Source organism: Cupressus sempervirens, chromosome 5 (genome assembly GCF_028749045.1).
Source record: "Cupressus sempervirens isolate cs-2001-9-10 chromosome 5, ASM2874904v1, whole genome shotgun sequence".
Taxonomy (NCBI): domain Eukaryota; kingdom Viridiplantae; phylum Streptophyta; class Pinopsida; order Cupressales; family Cupressaceae; genus Cupressus; species Cupressus sempervirens.
The window spans coordinates 378,125,779-378,149,481 of record NC_143122.1 but is presented as its reverse complement, the minus strand read 5'-3'; the positions used below and the strand labels follow the sequence as shown (position 1 = coordinate 378,149,481).

Below are 23,703 nucleotides of genomic sequence, written 5' to 3'. Positions count from 1 at the left end.
TTGCCTACTGTCGCTAGTGTCACTATTTTTGAGATTCTCCTCAGAGAATCTCCTTCATGATAGTCATCAGTGGTCCTCACTACGTCTACCTACTATTTCCAGTGACACTCTCTTCAAGATTCTCCTCATAGAATCTCTTCTGCAATAGTCACTGGTTGTTTCAACTGTGTCTGCCTACTATTGCTAAGTTCATGTCTCTAGATTCCTTTATGGAAGATCTCTTTCGTGTTAGTCACCAGTCATCCTGGTCATGTTTGTCTATTGTCACTCTATCCTTCTTAGGTTCTTCATCATGAAGATTCCTCTTTGACCTCAGTCACCAGTCGTTCTGGCTGCATCTACCTACTGTTGTCACCCTATTGAAGAGATTTCTTTCAAACATGTTCTAGACACTGATACCTGACATCAATCCCAAAACATTGAACTCAAAAATGATATACTTGTTTGGATATGCTGAGATTTTTCTTTTTTTTCTTTGTTTTTTTCTTTATCATATCCCCTCAAGCAACTCGATGATATCATCTTCGACTAGAGAAGTAATGACTGGGGGCATGATCTTTTCTTTGCTTTCTATTTGCAGTTTAGTTCTAATAAGTTGATTTATTCCTATAAGAGGGGTGTCCACTATAAGAGCCTCCATCATGTATTGGATGGCCATGTGTACCCTGACTCTTTTTATACAAATACGTCAATAATGTCAGTTCTTTTCCTTGTTTGTTTTGGAGTAAACTCTTCATGCTACAGTAAATACTGATACTCGTCCTGCTAAGTGAACGTACAGGTCACTGCAAGTATATCTAGCACACTTCTATCTCAAGTTACAAACACAAGGGCCATTGCAGACAGAATGAATACTGAATACTTAGCATAAGAGGGATCTCCAATGTGTTTGGTGTGCCTTTCATGCAAGCAACATTTAGGTCATCCTAGCATTTATGCTCTAATGCTTATGTTAACTTGTTACATTAAAAGGGACAAATGTTCTAGTCATTCTAGCTTCTTGTGCCTCGAATGCTTACATTTAATCCTAAAAAACCAATAACTTATGTTATATTCATATTTCCACGATTGATGTCAGTGGGAATTGTATAACATACGAGCTTTGTTCTATATCCGGTGATGATTAAATATCGAGGCTTGGTAACCAAACCTAGGGTTGCATTTAACATAGTCTTGCATTACATACTTCATTTGCATAAGCACACAATTCGATGGTCATTCTATTCCTACCCTTTGTAATGAAGGATTGGGGGGAATCTCCACATGCATCAAATTCCTCCATGGCTACACAAGCATTTGGTTCATTGATTCATGCTCCTCAATGGAATACCTATGATTGTCAAACAAAAACACGCAACACTACGTGAGATGTTAGTCCATACATTTGCATTCTATTTATATACAACATACATCTCATGTACATCAAAGTAAAGCAAAACAGACAATGACATATACACAAGAATACTCGGCTCAAGATTTCGTATATATAGATCAAAAAAATGGGTCAGTACAAAAATGGGTGCTACTTGAGCGTAATCGAACAAAAATGATACATGTGGTGCTGGCACACCAATCGATACATAGCCAGGGATCAAAATCAAAGATCAAGCACAGTGTGTCTAACTCTGTCCTATACCCTCACCTCTAAGAGGAGCAAGAGCAACAAGTGGCGAAGGTGGTTGTGGCATATCTAGTCTGGAAGGAGTTCGTATGCCCCTAGACTCTCACACATACTGAGAAAAGTGCTGCACCTAGAGTGTCTCATCTGGCACCGTGCTGGTATATGTAGCATAGTAATATGTTGTACGAGCTGACTAAAACTAGATCTCATCCTGTGCTAGCTCCAATCTCTGCTCTGCAGTCTCAGTGTGCTCTCTCCAAAGATCTATGTCCCGCTATCGCTCTACTAACTGTACATCCCTGACTACCACTGCAATCTGTAACTCTCCCAACTGTCGGGAGGCCACACGAACTCGCTCTCGGTACCGTCATACCATGTCCTACACCCCACCTACTAGTTGATCTGGCATATCCTCATCTAACATCTCTAGTGCTTGCTGCTATGGAGGTGCTTACAGTTGTGGTGGAACCTGCTGCTGTGGAGCCTCCTGCTGAGGGGCCTCCTCCTCTGTCCTCTACCTGTAGTGCCGACTCTACCTAGTCCCACTACCCCTGGCACCTAGGTTTGATCCAATCTGACGTGGGGGAATCTACATCTACTGAACTTAGTGCTGGACCCGTGACTACTGCTGTGGCTAAACTGGTAGCTATGGTTGTGCCTGCTACTATTGGGTCACTTGTCTCTCTGCCTACCCTGCCATCCCCACTGGATCTGTAAAACATGGGAATGAATGGCTGATCAAAAATGTCTAATATGCAAGCGTCATCCCGACATCTACTACCTCTAGCAGGTAGTCCCACTGAATTGTAGCTAAGCTGTGAATGTCTATCGTGGATCACCCTGGATCCATCTGTGCTAGCCAGCCCCGCTCAACATCCTTTTGCAACCTGGCATAGGCACAGTACTCAACAAAAATATCCTATGGTCAGCCATACTACTGCGACACCTATGATATCACAAATCTCTGAATAACTAATGTCGTTCTACCCGCCAGAGGTCAAGAACTGAACATCCATGATAACTCTCTGGGAGCATCATCCCAGTCCTTTGTCTCTCACCAGGGTCACCATACAATAGACACCAGGTCATCAAGACGTATCCTCCACTACTCTATCTTAACTAGGTGGGCTTGGGTAATATGCCCTTGATATCTGCAAATATAGGGCTCCATGGGCTCTCAGGCATCCTCAAAAATTGGCCTACATATGAGAAGATGCTCCCAGGCCCAGATCTGTAACACATATACTTCGGCTACCATGGTCTTCTTCTCATGGAAGACGACCTCGTGCATCTCATGGAAAAGGTGAGCAAGCATGCACTGACCCCACCCAAAAATCTCAGGTGCCTCTAGCATCCTGCGGAGCATGACTCCCCACTCGCACTTCAAACCATGTTGTCCTCTGTCAGGACATAGGAAGTAGCTCAAAAATATAGCCAGCACCGATGCTAGCCTATGCATGGGTCCATAAGTGTGCATCAGCTCATCCTAGTTAATAGCCCTACCTCTTGGTAGCTCCCTCCCAAATATAATGGACAATGCCTCTGTCCTTGCTCAAGGCACTATATCATAGACAACCCGAGTGCCATGGAAAAGAATCCACAAAATCCTCCATATGTCCTCTGGAGTGATAGTCATCTCACCCATCAGCAAGTGGAAGGTGTTCATCTCCAAATGGAAATGCTCAACCAATGCAGTGAGAAGGTCGTGATTCACCATCACAACTAGAATTTGGCACAAAGAAGACAAACCCAATCGGGAAATGTGTGCTCGATCAGCATCATCAAGACTCTGCTATAGCTCCCCATATGGTGGGAAATGCGACCTGAATGCGATGTCACCAAAGACCTCCTGCATGCACAACAAGAAACAACAAAAAGAACCAATCAATATCAAGATGAAATGATGCATCAAAACAAATTAAAATGCAATTTTTGAGTGCAAAATTCAAACTTTTACACATGACTGTCACGGAATTTTGCACTAAATTCATAAAATCTCGCACGAAATTCTATCCGTTTTGTGCAAAAATATTATTTCTTCGTGCGAAGAATCATGCCTTCACGCGAAAAAAGAGCTATGCACGTGAAGAAAGAACTGTCCGTGTGAGAAAAGAGATTTTTGCACAATAAATGAATCGCCTCATGTGAAGAATCTCTTCCTTCGCACGAAACATAATGTCTCCCATGCGAAGATCCTCCCCACCGCACGCGAAGAAACAGTGAACCCTATTTCTTTGTGCGAAGAAAGAAGATCTTCGCACAAAATTCGATAGGTCTCGCACGAAGAGAGATTTGACCTTCTAAAAACATGCTAAAAAATGCAATAAATTACCTTGAAATGCATAAAAGTGAAAGTGCGAAGGAGGGGAATCAATGACTCACCGGTGGTCTGTAGTCTGCAGGGCGGCTGTGACGTCTAGAGTGCTCAAATCGATGATGTCTCACACTAACTGCCATGTCTCTCTCAGAGCTCAAATCAATAGAAGAAAAAAAGCACAAATGAATTGAAAATGACCCCTTGGACCCTTATATAGCTATTGACCCAAATTTTTCAAAGTGCTCGGATTTGTGCAAAAATCACACCCCTAGCTAATTGGACCGTTCTGGATCAATTTTCGAGATCGAATTCAAAATTTGACACACCTAAGAGCTTCAAAAATGCATTTTAAAATTTTGGGGACCGACACAATCAAACACTTGTGTATCCCAAATCTTTTTGATTCTTTGTGATTCTTGGCATCCTTTCATCTCTACATTCTTCATATTTTCAAAAATCATTTTCAAAATAGTCAACTCAAGTCAACCGTGGCTAAATCTGATCAACTTTTGGTCAAATTCAGTCTTTGCGACTTCGCAATAATTTCAAATCAACTCTTCTCTTTTCTTCAGATCATTCTAATCTCTTCTACATTTTGCTACAACTTGGATTTCTTCTGTATCTATTGCTATATTATTTCACATCTATTTCTAGTGTGTCATCTTTTGATTTTGCTCCCGAGGGGGCAAGATGATTACATCATTGAATACTTATTGCTTGGGGCATCTCGTTCCCATCTAATGTCCTCATCACTTGGGGCATCTCATCACTCGGGGCATCTTGTTCCCTTCTATCTGGCATCTTTTCCATCTATCTTATCTTTTCATTAATTGATCAACCTTATAACAACTCTTCTCAGAGTTCAATGGATAGGTATTGGGATAGTCTAAACCCCTTCTCTTGAGGATCAAGCCTCGTTCTAGGGATGATTCTATGACTCATGATTGGACCTTGTTATCTTTTATTACTCTTGGGTATCTAGGTGTTCTATCTAGATCCATAAAGGTTAAATTTCGTTCTGAAGAAACTTTGTAAATGCTTATTAATTTCAGGTATCTAGGTGTTCTATTTGGATCCTTGAAGATTACACTCTGTTCTGGAGATAGTCTTCTAAATGCTATTACTCTTGGGTATCTAGGTGTTCTATCTGGATCCTTAAAGGTTAAACTTCATTCTAAAGAAACCTTTTAAATGCTTATCAATTTTAGGTATCTAGACGTTCTGTTTGGATCCTTAAAGATTACACTCTATTCTGGAGATAGTCTTTTAAATGCTACCAATCTTAGGTATCTAGGTGCTCTACTTGGATTCCTTGGGATTAAGCTCTATTCTAGAGATGGTCCTTAAAAGCTTATCGATTGGTCTCTGTGTCATCAACTTTGGAACCAATCTCATCTTCACATCATGCTTTCTGATTTTCATCATGCTTTATGATTTTCTTTGAATTGAACGTGATGCTTGCACATTCATTCAAAGAGGGGCAAAATGTAATACCCCAAAATTGACTCATTGCCATGATACCAATTCTGGTCTATTTCTGACCAATCCTAAAGTCCTATTCCATTAGGCAAATTCTTATTCGGCTACTTGCTACTTGACTTAATTGTCAGAGGTAGAAAACCCTAATTTGCATTCATCATGCTTATTATTTATTTTTTATAGTATTTACTCATATTAGTCACATTAAACCTATTGATTAAAATTTAATTTAATTACTAAGTATTTATACTTTAATTAAATTAAATTATATCCTAAGGCTAATGTACTATGGAATTAAATTTATTTAATTAAATAAATGTGCCTATTTTAATTAATTAAAAAAAATTATTTAATTAAATGGAAAGTCATTCCTAATTAATTAAATAAAGTTATTTAATTAAATACAAAAAGTGTCTCTAACTAATTAAATAGAATTATTTAATTAAATCAAAAAGGTAATTATGAGAGCATATCTCATTTTATTAAATTAAATATCTCACCAAAATCTCTCTTCAGTTCAAAAAAGGAAATTCTCAATTCACCGTTGATTAAAAAAGAATTAAATCAGTTAACTGCTTATTCTACTCAAATTAAATCAGTTAACTCCCTTTAATTTGGGAATCTTCCTTTATGACTGAACTTCACCTTTAATCCTGACCATTGATTGAAATCGATCTCAACCGTTGATGGATTCCAAGAAAGTCTATTTAAGAGACCCTCGTCTCTTCATTTTGGGGGAGGTTGAATGAGAATTTGCATCAAACTGTTGTTGGATTGTGCATTCATTCGAGCTCATTACTTTCATAAGATATTCATTTTCTAGTTTAATCTCATTTAGCATATTATGCATACATTTTAGCATAGCTTTCTTTTACATGTTCTTAGATTAAACGTGCATGCTGCATTCTAGATTAATCTGCATTCTCATATAGATTAGTCATATTTTTTTTTCAATCCTTCATTCATAGAGGGTATGGTTGCTTAACACCTCAAATCTGAAGATATCTAACAAGCAATTCCCTTTAGATAGAAGGCAACAGGTCACCTTGCCGGCTGATTTTTGGATGAACAATCCAATGCTCATTCCAAGATGATATCTACAAATAAGGACCATGTTGAAGTGTGTGTGTTAGCATAGGCCACATTTTCACATATACAGTGCTTACCGAGTGAAAGCAAGGTAAACGAAGGATTCAATTTTTATCAAGTGATACTATATCTACCGAGTCTCCAATGGTTACCGAGTTCCAAGCTATGTTGTGTGATTAGTATGGACCGAGCTTCTACTTCTACTGAGTGCATGATGATGCCAAGTAATGCAGTGGATGCTTAGTATCAAAAGGTTACCAAGTTAGCTTGAAGAACCCAAGTTTTCTACTATTTGGCTGACTTAGTAATATTTTGTTCACTTCTCTTTTGGCCGACCTTGCAATTGTAATTATTGGAATGGTATATATGTAATGTATTATATCATTTACAATGTATGCATGAGAGTATCAAGATAGACATGTAATGTTTTGAGAAGAATGAAAGCGAATCAGCAGCAGAGCAAAGTATTCAACAAGGTCTACAAGGAGTAGTAAAGATTCATCAGTCACAAGAGGTGATCTCTACTTCAAGGATCTAATTAGCAATCAAGTATTAAGTAGATCAACTATTTTATCCTAACAAGTGAATCAATTTTTTAAATCCTTTAACAGGATAGATTTAACAGTCTTTGTATAAATCTCCTAACAGAGCATACTTCATTGTATGTTTGTAAATCCTCTAACAAGGTGGACCTAGCAGTCCTTTGTGCTCATAATAGGGTAGATCACCAGAAGTGGTCAATTTAAGCCTTAACAAGCTAACTTCCTACTAGAATAACAAATTTTTGTGAGTATCATCCCCACCCCAATTTTACTTTCTATTTGGAACGTTTCTAGGTTACCAAATCACTATGTGCATGTGTCATAAATGTTTGATCTCTCATATATGTAGTAGATTAGATGAATGAATGGTGAATAGTATGTATGGTTAAAGTGTTGAATTATTTAAAAGTTTTGAGGTTACTGATTCACCCTCCCCTCTCAGTAACCTGTCATATCTTGAATATTTCCAACACTTACATGCCATTAATTTCTCTTACATCCCTCTTAATTCCTCTTAAATCCATCTTACACACTCATCTTCCCTCATTACCCATCATTACTCCCTTTGACCAATAATTTTCACATCCCCTCACACTTATCCTCCTTGTGACAAGTGCCACTCCCCTATTGGCTCCAAACAAGCACAATCCATGTGCTCTCTTTTCAAAGCATCTTAGCCTTCCCTCACTATTCTTCCATCCTTGCATCCTAACCATCCATCTCTCTACCCCTTAGCATATAAATAAAGCCCTTCCCTCTCACAAATATCAATCCACTTTTATGCAAACTTATAATGCTCCACTAACCACTACATCGTAGCCTTTTACACTATCACCATGTTGAAATGCATCCACACCTCCATTGTTGAAACCCTCACTCATCTACACACTTGATAAAAACCCCCACCCATCAAAAACTTGAGCACATCATGAGGATACATCCCCTATCCATTAGGGACATAGCTTCATCATTGTAGGTTATGCCCAAGGACCTTACCATTCTTGGTTTTCCTTCCTTTTGGTGATAACCTTGTCCTATCATAAGTGTTAACTTATTTAGTTTTGTGAATGCTTTATTAGTTAGTATTTCTCTATTACACCACTAGATTAGGTGATACATTTTGGCATGCATGATGGAACCCTGCATTTGGGTCACTCTAATCACACTCTTTCTTGTTAATGTTTAAACTAACCAAACTGACATTTTGTGTTTGTTTATGTATCCAAGTGGTCTTCTAACATTTTTTTCAAGCACTAAAGTCCCTTGCTAAGAATCACACTCTCAGCCATAAAATCAAAATCCAATTTAACCAGCATTTTATCAGCTTGGTTTGCAATCCCACAATCATAGAATCACGAACCCACAGCCTCGAGATCGTGGCCTAAACTTGTAGGAACACATTCCTGCAAATGCAGGATCGCTCTCTGCTTCAAACTCCACCACCACATGCAATTAAAAATAGCCCCCTCATTCTTGCTGACCCTATTCTTGTAGGAATGCTAGTTTTTACCAATGGGATCACTGTAAAAGACCTGCAAGAATGCATGAGCTATTTAGTCAACCATTATACCTTGTAGATGCATCTATCCATGGGAATGCTTCCCCATAAAACCGTGGGATCATTTTATTACGAGATCATTGTTTTGCAAGATCGCTCTATTACTTTCTTCCCATGGCCTACTTTTTTGTTGTTTTCACCAGTCTCTATACCACAACCCCATGCTATTTGAGTGCATTGGTGGAGTCATTATTTTACCTGTGAGATTGTTGTTTTACTTGTGGGATCATTGTTTTACTTGCAGGATCATTGTTTTACTCGTAGGATCATTGTTTTTAAAAAAAAAATTACAAATGGTGGTTATGTAGGATAGGGGTAATTCTAAGGATTTTTATTCCTATAAAAAAGAACAAAAAAAAGTTTTTAAAAAATTTCCTTAGTTAAGCATTGATTTGGGGATTCTTAGGTGACTAATAAAATTTATTTTTTGTAGCATTGTAGATTGGAGCATCTTACAAGCCTAACCATGGCTTCTGCAGGTTTTTCTTAGAATGAACTTGCATGTTTAAACAAATCTTTCATTTAATGAATGTCCCTCAAATCAATCTTGAATGCCATTGACTAAAATCAAGTTTTTATTAGAATACATGATTAGAACAAAAAACCCAATCTTGAATGCCAAGGATCAAATAATCATTGCTATCCCTCACACTTCGACTTTGGGGTTTAAAAGGAAATCACTCAATCTTGAATACATAAATGAATTGACTTGTTAACTCATTCCTTATTGAATTTCTCATGTTAACGATGCTCAAATATCTTATGTTGACAAACTCTCAATTTTCATTATGTTGATGATGTTGTCAAGTTGGAAAGAACATTGTATGTTATAAACACGAGTGTCTTCAATCATAGATTGCAAAATCTAAATCATCAACTAGAAACAAACAAATGTCTTTTAAACCTAAGATCACTTATGTGGGCTTGTTTTACATTTTTTAGGAGACCTACTTGGGGATTTCATCACCCCTTGGGACGACCTCAACTCTGGCATTCTAGCAAAGTATAAATATTGGGAGGTGAATTGAAAGACACCTCTCTTGGAAGCATAATCTTGTCACTCTTGGCTAAGCCCCAAAGAACTTTATACCTTTGGGAAGTGAAGGTGGAGGTTTGGGTTACCGTCTCCTCCCAGCTATGTGGTGTTATTTTCTTTCATCTACATATTTGGGCCTCACATACTTTGTGTATATTGAGGACATGCCTAGCTGAGCTTGTATATCCTAGTAAAGCCTTATAGGGTTATTGATTTGTTTAACATGTTTGAGTGTTCCAAAACCCTCCCCTCATTTTGAAAAAACTCAAGTCCTTTTGCTAAAGAGATCACTTATATGTCCTTTACAATAGTTATTAGCAAGTCCATTTGCAACAACCCTAAGTCTAGTTTTCTCTTCTTTATCCATGGATAAATCATTCAACCCAAATGAAAGGCATACTTAGCATAGTCACTACCTTATCAAAGATTCATCCAAACTTCTAAAAGTATTGTCATCCTAATCACATCCTTTCTTATGTCATTCTAGTCTTCCATCAAGTCTTCCTTATCCTAAGCTAGCTTTTTCTTCTTAGTCCTTCCCCACCCCATTTCCATATCCTCTAGAGTCAATCTTTCCTTCTATCACGAGCTTAATCCACATGTCAATATTTCCTTCTATCACGAGCCTAATCCACATCCAAGTCCTAATCTACATTTTCATATTCATCCTTCATCCCCAAAAAAACATGTTACAATCCTATTATGATGAGTTTGGTTATCCCACCTTTTCTCCCACTCCATCCTATTCCAATGATGATGACGATCTTGTCAACTATGACGGGTATACTGAAAGCCTTAGAGGGATTGTTCCCAACATTCTCCAAAATTCAAACATTCCTCCCAACTACTCCATCATTCCTCCATGCATACCCGCTAGTACTCCTTATCATGCCTTTAACAAGGGAAATCCATTATTATGCTCATCCTTACCTTCTTCCTATATTGTGCCCACATATTCCTCTTATGCGTCAGTTATATCTCCATCTTCCTCCACCTTCATATCCCAATCTTCATCATTCCAGAACAACTCTAGTAGCTACATCCCTAGTCCAAATCAACCATCTCAATATCTTCCAAACCCCTTTCCAAATCCTCCAATCAATCCTAGTCATATAATGCATCACCCTAATCCCCTTACTCTTCCCAGCCCAAAAGACACATCTCTAATGAATTTTACAAGGAAACCCAAAGAAAATCCATCTCCTCCACCCATCATTCCTCTTACATCATCCTATCCCTATCATCCCTATTTCCTCCACCCCACTTATCAAACCCCTTCCATCTACCTCACATCCATCGAATCACTCCAAATCCCACCTACATCTCGTCCTCTTAGCATTATCCAAATCTTGTGTCAAACCTAATGAGTCCCTCCCCCATCAACTCATCCCCATTAAAGAACATCCTACCCATTCATCTACCTCACTTAAAGAAACAATCCATACTTCTCCTATCATACCATCCACTCCAATCAAATCTTGTAAAGATCTTGTCCAAAAGCATGTTGAAATATCCCATGACACAAAAGAAGATCCCACCATCTCACTTACTCCCCTACATGATCCACTTTTACCATCCCCTCCATATCTAAATCCTACCATCTTACCTACTCCATCTCAATATCCATTCCCATCAACCCATCCAAATCAAGACCCTATCCTTCCATCCCCTCAACTTCATTATCATACATACCCTATAATCCATGATGATAGATCCATAGAAGAAGAACTAACTATCATATCTAAAGATTCAACTCCTTCAGCTAGTAATGGACTCATATCTTGTGTTCCAAATAATGAACATCATATTAAAGAAAGAAGTAAAAGTGTATCTCTAGATGTTGGTATCCCTTCTATCCCCATATGGTCCCAAATCCTTCCATCTTCACCCCAAAGTTCCCATCTATATTATTCTCCATCTATTTTGGGCACTTATCCTACTACTTATTTTGAACCCTCCATTTTGGGTCCATTAATCCCTTCTCTAAGTCCCACACCCTTTCCATCCATTTTGGATCCTTATAGAGCTAATGAGATAGTTTGGGCATGGATATGGATCTAAATCCATCATTTTCCCCCTACCCCTACTATTCACCAAGGGCAGCACCCCACCCCTCCATCTATTTTAGGACCTACTCCTTCCTCATTTCCATTTTTTTTAGGCCCATATCCTTCATTCTCTCCATCCATTTTGGGCAATTATATGCATCCATATCATGTATTCTAGTCCATAATTCAATCTCCTCAACTCCACAAGCTAGATCATAAAAGGAACTCATCCTTGAATCCCTTCCAACCTTCAACCCCTATCACTCCATCCATAATCCCTCCATCTCATCCATGCTCTTATTCCCATACCATGGCTAATAAAAGCATATTGGATGCCAAATTTTTTTTTAAAAAGTATAAATCCAAAAATCCACAAAAATTCAAGTTTTGACATGTCCCTTCTAAAATACATGTTCCAAAAGAGAAACATTAATCCTAAACAAAGAAAAATTCAAGAGGCCATGAAGGCCCACACTAAAAAAGTCAAAAATCATGTGGATACCTAGGATGCTCATAAAAGAAATATATCTCAAAGAAAAATCTCAATTGGCATCCATTAATGCTACTCAAAAAGCCTCATCCATTCATACTCTATTTGAATCTCCATATATACATCCTTCATTCCCCCAATTCACTCTTAGTCCATATGCTCCTTATCCTAAATTTCCCATCCTCCATCTTCCAACTTTACTTATAGCCCTTATATTTATCTTTCTCCATTTTCTCCTTCACCTCCTTCAACATCATCTTTCCTGCTACTTCATCACCTTTCAAGGTGTGTGCCAATGATGATCTTTCCATTTTCCTCATCTATTTACCCACAAGTCTTATGTCTTCCCACCCCTTATCTGCCAACTTCCACCCACCATTCCACTCTTTTAATCCAATATTTTTCTCCCCATCCTACCAACATTCATGAGTAAAAATGCATCAAAAAAATCAAAAAGAAAAGTCAAAATGTCAAAAAAATGCATCCACTGGTGAAAACTTGGCAATTCAAGCATCTTGGACAAGTACCATGATGAAAACTTGGCAAACAAGTTTCATGCATAATCCTTTTATCCAAATTCTCTATATACTTGGGGGTACATTCCATCACCCACCGTACCCATATCATTACACAATACCATCCCCATCTTATCCATTCACTAGTGCATTTAACCCTAAATTTCAACCAAAATTTTTTACCAAGTCTTTTAAACGGATTGGTTGGTTGATTTATAAAGAAAAATTTTGTTTTTTTTAATAACATTCCCATGTTGGTTGCAATTGTGACCAATTAGTTTGGTCCCAATTGTGACGCACACAACAACATAAAACAAAAAAGAAAAAGGGGGCAAAAATCACATTTCATTTGAGTGCAAGTCTGTGTTGAGGGTTCCAGAGCATTCTAGAAAGTTGGTGTTGAGGTTCCTAGAGCATTCTAGCATTTCGCATGAGGGCATAATTGTAAGGAAACTTGGAAATAAAGAATATAACCATTTCCACATAACCCATAATAAATCTAAAATAAATACGGAATTAAAATCCACATGCAAGAGAATAGATGACATACCCACAAAATTGTGACACAAGATATACCCTGGGAAACCCTCATTGAGGGAAAAACCCAGCCTCCAAAAGCATCCATCACCATGTATTATTCAACAAAAATACCATTGCCATACAACCATGGAAGCCTTCATGGCCATAGCCACAACCGAGCAAACTATGTGAACAAGCATGAATCCACACATCCTATGCCATGCTTTCAACCTTCACAAATGCTCCCTTGGCTAACCTGTCAAGCCTTGTCCCGCTCGACTCTTGCCTTTTGTCTTCTCCTTGTCACACACTCTCTCTCTCTCTCTCTCTCTCGACAACAACTACCCTTGTGGCTTCTTATATAGTAGCAAGTCCCACAAAACCACTAAGTGGTATTACATAAACCATGTGCTAAAACCATGTGCTACCTAACCCACTGACCCCACATTTAATATTGGGCATTTAATTATTTTCCTCAATATTAAATAATTACATATAATATTATCACAATGTTACAATACAACTCATCAAGAATATTCCATGGGAATCTTTACATGTTGCACGTCCATCTAGGCACAACATTACATAATAAAATAACAATATTATGCAATGTGTGCAATACCCATTATCTCAACAATCTCCCACTTGTTGTATACATTGCATAGGGTCAATCCATAGCCACATAAATGAACAAGGGAAAAATCCCTCCCAATACATCCACCATCATGGATCAAAATACACCAAGTGCTCCATCCTGGTACTCGCAACAAAATCAAAGTATCCAGCATCTCGAACATGAATGATCTCACCTCCTATTATGCCACTCCCACTGGACATACATAGAAGCCATCCAAAGAGAAAACCACCCAACCTATCACATTAGAAGATCATAAAATCCTATACCAACTAAAATTTCAAGCACAAATAACCTAATCCAAAGGTAATCACATGTATCCGTAGTTGTCAAAATATCCATAGCTGAAATAGCACCCATAGCAAAGTGCCAAACCCATCCAACTATCCATACCTCAAAGGTATAACAAGTGAATCTCATATCACCGACATATCCAATCTGCAACCTGCAATCATAAGCCTCAAGAGAAATACCTGCCACATATATACCAAGAAGCTCCCACTACAAAAGATAATGTCAAATCTATAACCAATCCACTCAACACATCTCAAAGAAGTGAATCCATGTAGTATCAAGGACATCCACAATACATAAACTAATATCCTGCAAGAACAACTCTCGTAACAAACCTCCAATAGTCTCCCAAATTCTCCACAACCAACAAAGGAAAGAGAAATAAATAACCATGTCATCTCTCACATGACATACATGAGCACAAACCAGTGATCACAATCTCCAACCAATCTTAAATCCAATGTAGGCAAAACTGAACATCCAAGAAGATAACCAAGACCAGAGAAACCATGCAAATCATAACCTGTATCATGTCCTTCTACACACACCTCTAGATGTAAACTGTGCAAGTATGATCTCCTCCATAAAACCCCAACAAGAAGCCTCAACAACACCCAAACCATACCATATAACTAATCATGGATGTAAGCCTCTCACAAAAAGATCAAACTCAATAAAACCATTCCTAAACCAAGGAATAACCATTCCTAATCCAAGAAATATGCCCAATATAAAACCATCTCCCAAACTCAACCAGCATAACAACATATGCACATGGAGATAACCAATGCTAAACCATCTCTCAAATGAACCCTCCAGAACTAACTCATGTACCATAGCTCAAGATCCATATCCATGAAAGACAAGCATAAATATAATGCAACTGAGAGAAACAATGGGCTATACCTCTCAAGTAGCAAACCGCCGAGTAGACCAAGAGTGGGGAATGAGAATGCTCATCAAGATACCCAAGTCTCCAACCAAGACTCATCTAAGAACAATATCCTCTCAAGTCCATATCAGGTGACTGCCCCTCGGACTTCCTGCTGAAACCATCAACCATCCCAACAAATACTTCTCTAATCCAAGAGAAATCAGCATCACCACCATCTCTAAGTATCCATGAGCACCTGTAACCAATCAATCCATGCCAACTCCATATGCAACATAGCAATATCATGAAGTATCCAGCTTATGATCAGTGTACTCAATACCAAGAAACTAAACCAAGATCAATGTCAAAGTTCCAACCATGGCCTCAGGAACATAAACATGACAACATGATCTTACCATCTCAACTAAAGAGATAACATGCTCCACATGAACATACTATAACATATCACAACTCTAAACACGTATCAAGAGTATACCATGACATAATAATGAAACCATCCTCACACCAAGGATAACATGCCAAATAAAAGCATAAACCACACCTTTGCCAAGAACCCTGTGAGTCCTCAAGATGCAACCATCTCCACACACCATGAAGAAAACCATCTCCACATACCAGGAAGAACCATCTCCACATACCATGAAGATAACCAAGAACTCCATGAGTCCTCAAGATCTAACCATCTTCATACACCATGAAGATAACAAGTGCACCATGCAAATGTCAAAGACGCTTCTGTAGCAACAGGATCTAAGACAAACCTCCAACATCTGCAAACATTCAATAAATATATCAATGCCAAAAAATCCCACTCAACCGTGGTACCAAGTCACCTATGGCATCATAAAATCCATCCTCTCCAAACTAAGAAGATATAAACCAAACTAGGAACTAATCCTGCACTATCACCCCATCACTGTCACAAGCTCTCACTAAACCATGTATCCAAGCTATCCATGATATCATGATGAAAATACCATCCTCTATCCATGAGAATAAACCAAGACATCAAACCATCAAAGAACTCAAAGTGCACATCATGAGCTCCTCAAAATAAACTAAATAACCATGATCCTCAACCAAGAAGATGTACCACCATAACTGAATCAGAAATCCAAGCTAATGAACATCAAGGATGTACCTGTATAACCAATCATGTCATGCCAAAATCCATGACACCATGATCACATCCATGAACTGAGCATCTATCTCTCAATATGTCCAACCTGTCAGCATAGTCAACCACAATCCTCCACCATGACTGTACCTGGTAACAACATCTCATCCCTTCTACATGAAGATAAAATCATGTGACTTAGGGCATAGACAACCCAAATCCAAGCCACCAATCTGAATATGCATCAATAATGAAAGATCAATGGGGAAAGACAACCCATAACCAAGCTATAAATGCAACCTGTAAGTATAGACCGCTTACAACACTGCACAACTTGTAGACCCAACAAGTCATCATGCATATCCAAACCAAACACTGATAACCATATCATCATGAGACCAAACTGAAATATGAACTGAGTATACAATGACATCAAATCTTAAATTTTCAATGCCATAAACTCATAATGTTACCATAGTCAAAATATATCTATAAATTGTTTAGATCAATATATCAACAAATAAATCATGCCAAACCTGTACCAAATCTAAACCAATGTGTAGAGCTCTCCAAGAGCTTTCCGTTGACTACTTGAAGTCCAAAATCTGACTCCGTATGCCCAAGTTATGCCCCAATTTGTGCTCAAAATAAATAACATCTGACTTTAGGGCTCTTAAAACCTGAAAAATAATTTAAAATCATAGAACTAAACCTACACCATATTGTAGTGCTTTGAATTAGCTTTCTAACGCCTATAAGAACTCTAAAATCTGATATTCTGAGAGAAAGTTATGGCCGTTTTACTAAGACAATCTTTTTACCATTTTCAGTACGATTTTTCATTTTTAATTTTTTCAGTGACGAAAATTCCGACGGGATTAAATTTGACGGCCATAATGGGCTGAAACCAAAAAAACTCTTTCATTTCCTCTGAACATGGCCAAACTAGGGTATATTATATATCAAAATTTATGGAAATGTTGACTCGAATCCAATGGTGAGGTCTATTTTTACCCAGAAGGTCATTTCTGCAAGCTACCCCCCAAAACCCTCATTTAAATGAACATCCGAAAAAATCCTTTTTGTCCAACAATTTCACATGCCCAAAATATTTTAACATCCCATAATAATAGCAAACCCAAAAGCCTTAGATCTGCAATAAATCATTCATATACCTTGCCCTTTCTTTTACCTTCTCATGCATTCCCATGGATTCAATCTAGGGTTACAATAATAAAACCATAGCTCTGATACCACTTGTAGGGCCCATTTATCATTGCACCAAAAGTCATGACTGTTAGTGAACATGGAACACCACATAATTAACCACCTATGGGTAGGGGAGTGCGTCGCATCACCCAACAATCTCCCCCTCGACGCGCATACTAGGTGCTTATGTGAGTCGAGAAGGCACAGGGGAGATTTGAACCCATGACCAGGCCAAAACCAGGCTCTGATACCACTTGTAAGGAAACTTGGCAATAAAGAATATAATCGTTTCCACATAAACCATAATAAATTTGAAATAAATATGAAATTAAAATTCACATGCAAGAGAATAGATGGCATACCCACAAAATTGTGACACAAGATATACCCTGGGAAACCCTCATTGAGGGAAAAACCCAGCCTCCAAAAGCATCCATCACCATGTATTATTCAGCAAAAATACCATTGCCATACAAGCATGGAAGCCTTCATGGCCATAGCCACAACCGAGCAAACTATGTGAACAAGCATGAATCCACACATCCCATGCCATGCTTTCAACCTTCACAAATGCTCCCTTGGCTAACCTGTCAAGCCTTGTCCCGCTCGACTCTTGCCTTTTGTCTTCTCCTTTTTACTCTCTCTCTCTCTCTCTCTCTCTCCAACAACAACTACCCTTGTGGCTGCTTATATAGTAGCAAGTCCCACAAAACCACTAAGTGGTATTACATAAACCATGTGCTACCTAACCCACTGACCCCACATTTAATATTGGGCATTTAATTCTTTTCCCCAATATTAAATAATTACATATAATATTATCACAATGTTACAATACAACTCATCAAGAATATTCCATGGGAATCTTTACATGTTGCACGTCCATCTAGGCACAACATTACATAATAAAATAAAATAATAAAATAACAATATTATGCAATGTGTGCAACACCCATTATCTCAACAATAATGTATCTTGGCATTTGACTCATCCTCTATTACTTTCAACTTTGCAATTTTCTTATCAATTCAACCAAGGTATCATCTTGAACTGACATGTTTTTTCTAGTTACAACTAGATCATCCTTGGCATTGCTCTTAGAAAACTCTGTTAGATATCCATTGGTTCTCTATCCTCTATACAAGTGTCCAATAACAAAAAATTTATTGATTAATCGTCAGATAAGAAATCGAAGTGGTATAAAGAATGTTTTGAGTTGTGTGAAGTACTCCTTGCTAAGACAACACATATGCATTTCTATTTGCATGAATTCAAAGAATTACGATTTTCTAACTATAAAATTTTTAATTTGCATGAATTCAAAGAATTAGGGTTTTCTAACAAGATTACTTTATGTGAAAGGGCAAAGTTACTTTATTAGATCAACGGTGTCAGTCGTGTTAGAATAGTACGAGACATTTGAAACAGATCCACATATTTGAACAATTTTAGCCCTCTTGTCCCTTTATTCAATTTCATTGAAGTGCATGATTGACATTGATGACGAATCAATGTGTTGTTATTGGTAAATTCAACACTAATAAAATGTACCACGTCAACTTCATTTATAAATTAAACATTGATGTAATGTCCCATGCTTTCAATACACATCACCTATCTATGCATCCCCAAAAAGGGCATCTGGTATATTTAGCAAACACGTGTACAGTTTTAAATTAGAAATTTAAGAAATCTATGAGGTTTAAGAGTTTGAAGAGTTTTACTATGCCATCATGACCATTCTTCATATTTTAGTGTTATTTTGAAGGTTTTGGTAACTATTTTATAAAGCCTATAGATGTAATATTGTCTTTAAACAAATGTGATTGCTCCTTAAGAATGTATTATAACCATTCTTCAAGGATTAATGTTTGTTCTTCAATGATGTAATTTGATATTTCCTAGAAGCACTATCATTGTTCTTGACAAAAAGTGCGCACTACCCATGAGGGTTATTTCACTACTTTCAAGAGGATCAATGTCTATTAGACTAGTGGTTGTTTTAACAAATTTAGATCAATATTCTCAAAGGGATAATGAGTTCTCTTCAAACCAATGATTCTTGAATAAGATTAGCTACTTATCCTTAGAGAATATTCACTATTTCTCAAGGATTCATTCACTATTGTAGAGGATGTTGCTATTGTTTTCAGAGACAACAAGGATAATGTTGCTTTTGAGGATCTAGCAATTGTTTTGTCAAATATATAACTACTCTATGAGATATAGTGGACTAAGACCAGTAATAATTAAAGGATATAAAAGAATGAAGTCATAAAAATCTCAAAATATAAAATAGACATTAAACCAACTTAGACCTTAAAGGTAGACACAAATTAGTTTTGAAGTGAGACAATGGAAGAATATTCAATGCTCCATAATGTCTAAGGGATAAGTGATCATACCCTCTTTATCTAGTGGGATAGTCATCCATGACCATTTTAAGAAAAATGCAATACCACAATTTGTCTTGTTGGAAAAAAATATATCATACTTATGATTTACATTTGTCACTATCAAAAGGCACAAAGATATCAGTGATTTGTGTTCATTATCCAAATCACTAGGATGAATAAGAGGATACTGATGTTATGAAGAGTAACTATAAAACAAACCCAACCATTAAATGGTTATTGTTGAGAATCAGAGGCAAAGGAGAAGTCGCAATAAGTTCACTACGAAGTAGATAGAAAAGGTAGTATAGTAGTATTAGTTCAATCACCCAAAAGCTAGGAGAGTGAAGTTTAGAAAAGTATCATAATAGTCATGCAAGTGAGAGATTGCTAAAATAAGAAGGCAACTCCCTAATTTCAACAAAATGAGTCAAGATTTTTTTCTCTAATTGAGAAGCACAATTGACCTATGGGAGCTAATTTTGAATTTAAAACTATAGGATCATCAATGAAACCTAATTTTCATGACAAGAGAGTAGTACAAGAGGTCATTTTCCAAATTTTAATGATGCATCTGTTAGAGTAATTAGTTGTTCGCACTTATTAATTAAATCACTTTGGTTTAATTAATTAAGTTGCCTATTACTCTTGTTTTCTTAAGCTATCTTGTAGGTGCATATTAATAATATTTTATTAATTATATTGTGCAACCTAGCTTTTTTAGGATTTAGTTTCCCTAGTTAGGGTTTCGTGATTCCTTTATAAGGATTCACCTCTTTGTAATTATCAATTCCATTTTAATTCACTTACTAGATTATATGAGATATTTCCCTTTGCATGTCCATAAGATGGATCTGGCTTTTTAGCCTCCATAATTTTTTTCTTGCTTCTGTTCTTTACTTCATCCATGTGATAGGGTTATACATGCAGGTGTTCTTGGGAGATTAGTTTTTCACCTAATCTAACATGGTATCAAAGCAAGCTTGCTGCTCACTGTTCGTGGTTTGTTGAAGCATTTTAGAAGCTGCATTTTTCAAGGGTTTCAAAAGCTTTTTATGTGGATTTGGAGGGGACCTTATTTTTTGGTCACTTTGGGCTCAAACGAACATCACCATTGCGCTCAGAGTGCCCAAAAACCCCAGAATCCATATAAAATTTGTCCATTTTGGACACCGTTGGTCTAGGAGGCAAAAAAAATTTGTCCGACAAGGCCGTACGACCCCCTGCACATGTTTCAAGGTGACAAAAAAAAATTTCAAAACCTATCGCAATTTAAGAAAATCATCGACGGTCATGACAACCGCTTGCAGTTGGCAGTAACCGCCTGTGGGAAACCGCTGGCAGTCCCGCTGACCGCAGCGGCCCCTAGTGGCCAGTCGGCGGTGTCTGTCGCGGCTCTGCCTTGCGGCGGCGTCAGCCCTTCCGCCACCCCGGTCACCGCTTTGCCTGCGGTGTGGGGGTGGTGGATGTTTTTTGTTTTTTTAAAAAAATTTTTATTAAAAAAATAATAATTTTTTTTGTCCGGAGGCCTTGGAGGTTTTTTCTCCATAATTTGAGCATACGAACGTATTTTTTTAATCCAAAAAATGTGTCAAAAAGCTGGTTCCAAGACAGAGATGATGGTATAGGTATTTTTGGTTTTTGGTGCAGTTTGGTTGCCTGTTTTGGTAGTCAAAGCTAGATGTTTTGTTTTGCCTTCCGGGAGCCATATCTCGCTCATTCGGACTCTTATCTGGGCTCGCCAGATATCATTGGAAAGCTGGTTCTATGATTTATTCAGTTGCAGGGATCTTTTATCTAGATTCTACTCTAGGTTCTTTCTCCTCTGAGTTTTGCACTTTCACACTCTGGCAGACTACTTGGATTCTACAGGTCCTGGATCTCTTCTTCTGTTCTTTTGGCTCACTCTTCTTTCTGAATTTTGAGCATTGTATGCTTCTCTTTTGTTGCATTCTTTTTTCTATAAAAACACTGAGATAAAGTGCCTACTTTTGCATATCTAGGATCTTGTACACCTTGTGTTGTTTGTACTCGCACTTAGTTATAAAGTGCCATGGGGGGTCATGATGTTTTGCCATTTTGTGCTCATCCACCTTTGTCAAGTGAATTTTTCTTCCACGACATTAGCCCATGCATTGTGTCGGTGACACTGCCCTTTATCATGTGCTTGTACTTCTATTGCACTGTTGGTGTTCCTGATTCTTCTTCTTGCAGATGTTTTTGGCATTGCATTTCAGTGTTCCTGTCACCCCGCTCCCTATTAAGCATTATGGGGGGGGGGGGGTTCACCTGTTGGCTCTTTTGCTTCCTTGGTTCAGTTGAGTGATCTACGTATTCAATTTTTGTTCCTATGTATTAGACGAATGCAATGGCTAGGCACCTATGCATTTTGGTGAGATGGTTCATCTACTATATAGACACTCATTCATTCCTACTTTTGGAGGTCGCCTCTTCGATTGATCAGCTCTTCAAAATTTTTCTTCTCTACTTGGTCATGCACTATTTCAGTGGGATTCTAGCAGTGTCTTCTGATAGTGTTTGCAGCTTCATGCTTCAAAGATGCTTCATGCTCTTTTTTGTTCCTCTCTTTGGGACATTTCCTAGATTAGAGGCTTAGTTTTCTTCATCTAGTTCTTTTTCTTGTATTTGGGTACCTAATCAGGTCTTGTTGCCGGGACCCATCTTTTCCTACTTTCTTAGTTGTGCTAGGTTAGCTTACCTCCTGAGCTTCACTTAAGGAGGGGTGTTAGAGTAATTAGTTGTTTGCACTTATTAATTAAATCACTTTGGTTTAATTAATTAAGTTGCCTATTACTCTTGTTTTCTTAATCTATCTTGTAGGTGCATATTAATAATATTTTATTAATTGTATTGTGCAACCTAGCTTTTTTAGGATTTAGTTTCCCTTTTCGGGTTTCGTGATTCCTTTATAAGGATTCACCTCTTTGTAATTATCAATTCCATTTTAATTCACTTATTGGATTATATGAGATATTGCCCTTTGCATGTCCATAAGATGGATCTGGCTTTTTGGCCTCCATAATTTTTTTCTTGCTTCTGTTCTTTTCTTCATCCATGTGACAGGGTTATGCATGTAGGTGTTCTTGGGAAATTAGTTTTTCACCTAATCTAATAGCATCAACAGTGTAATTTTTAATTTCTAAAGAGAAGTATACATTGCAAATGCCTATTGTTTAATCTCAAAGGGGAGACATACATTTCCTAATTTGATGTTGAAGATTATAGTTGATTAGGAGCTAGCAAATAAATACATTCAATCACACTCATCTAGTCATCTTCAATCAAGAGAGATAATAGAGACATCAAATCTAGTTGATTGAAATTTCAAGTCAGAAGCTTTTTCTGAATAAAAAGTAGCTCCGAGTCTCATTTTTAGTTAGTTCTTGCTTTCTTTCTAGTCCACGGCAAAAAAGATTGTCTTGTAACTCTACTTTTCTAAATTTCAATCATTTGTGACTTATATTGTAATTAGAATTCTTTTATGATTAATAGAAACAACATGTGTTCATTCTAAATCCTCTTGTTCCTTATTGTGTTTATATGATTCTTGGGTAAGCCATAGTGATATGCATTCAAAATATTTACCGAATTCTTCACTATAAGAAATGTTGAGCAATAGGTTGTACACTTAGTGTAGGTCATCTATTGTGTTTAACTATTTATGAATATTTTGAAGTTATAAAATAATGTTTCCTTATTACAATTAGTAGAATACAACACCTTCATATGAAAATATATGCACTTCATGTTGTTGATTGATTTGTGAAAGGTCTAAGCTTTGTTGAATTGTATTGTGAGTTAAATTACCAATTTCACTTTTAGATCTTGGTGTATCACCTTCTAGTAGTACACTACATTCTCCAAACATGTATAATTTTTTCTAAATAAGACTTTTAATTGCTGGGGAAGTATAATATGAAATTGT

At 37.4% G+C, this 23,703-nt stretch overlaps 1 protein-coding gene across 1 annotated transcript in view; it reads right to left on the bottom strand.

Annotated features, from left to right (window-relative positions):
• Positions 1 to 21,048: 21,048 nt before the first annotated feature.
• Positions 21,049 to 23,703, bottom strand: part of LOC149556343 (uncharacterized) — a 46,348-nt gene continuing 43,693 nt past the window's right edge. The window contains exon 7 of the mRNA XM_089829818.1: positions 21,049 to 21,203. Coding sequence (XP_089685944.1) covers positions 21,049 to 21,203 — 155 coding nt within the window. The remainder of the gene's footprint in view (positions 21,204 to 23,703) is intronic.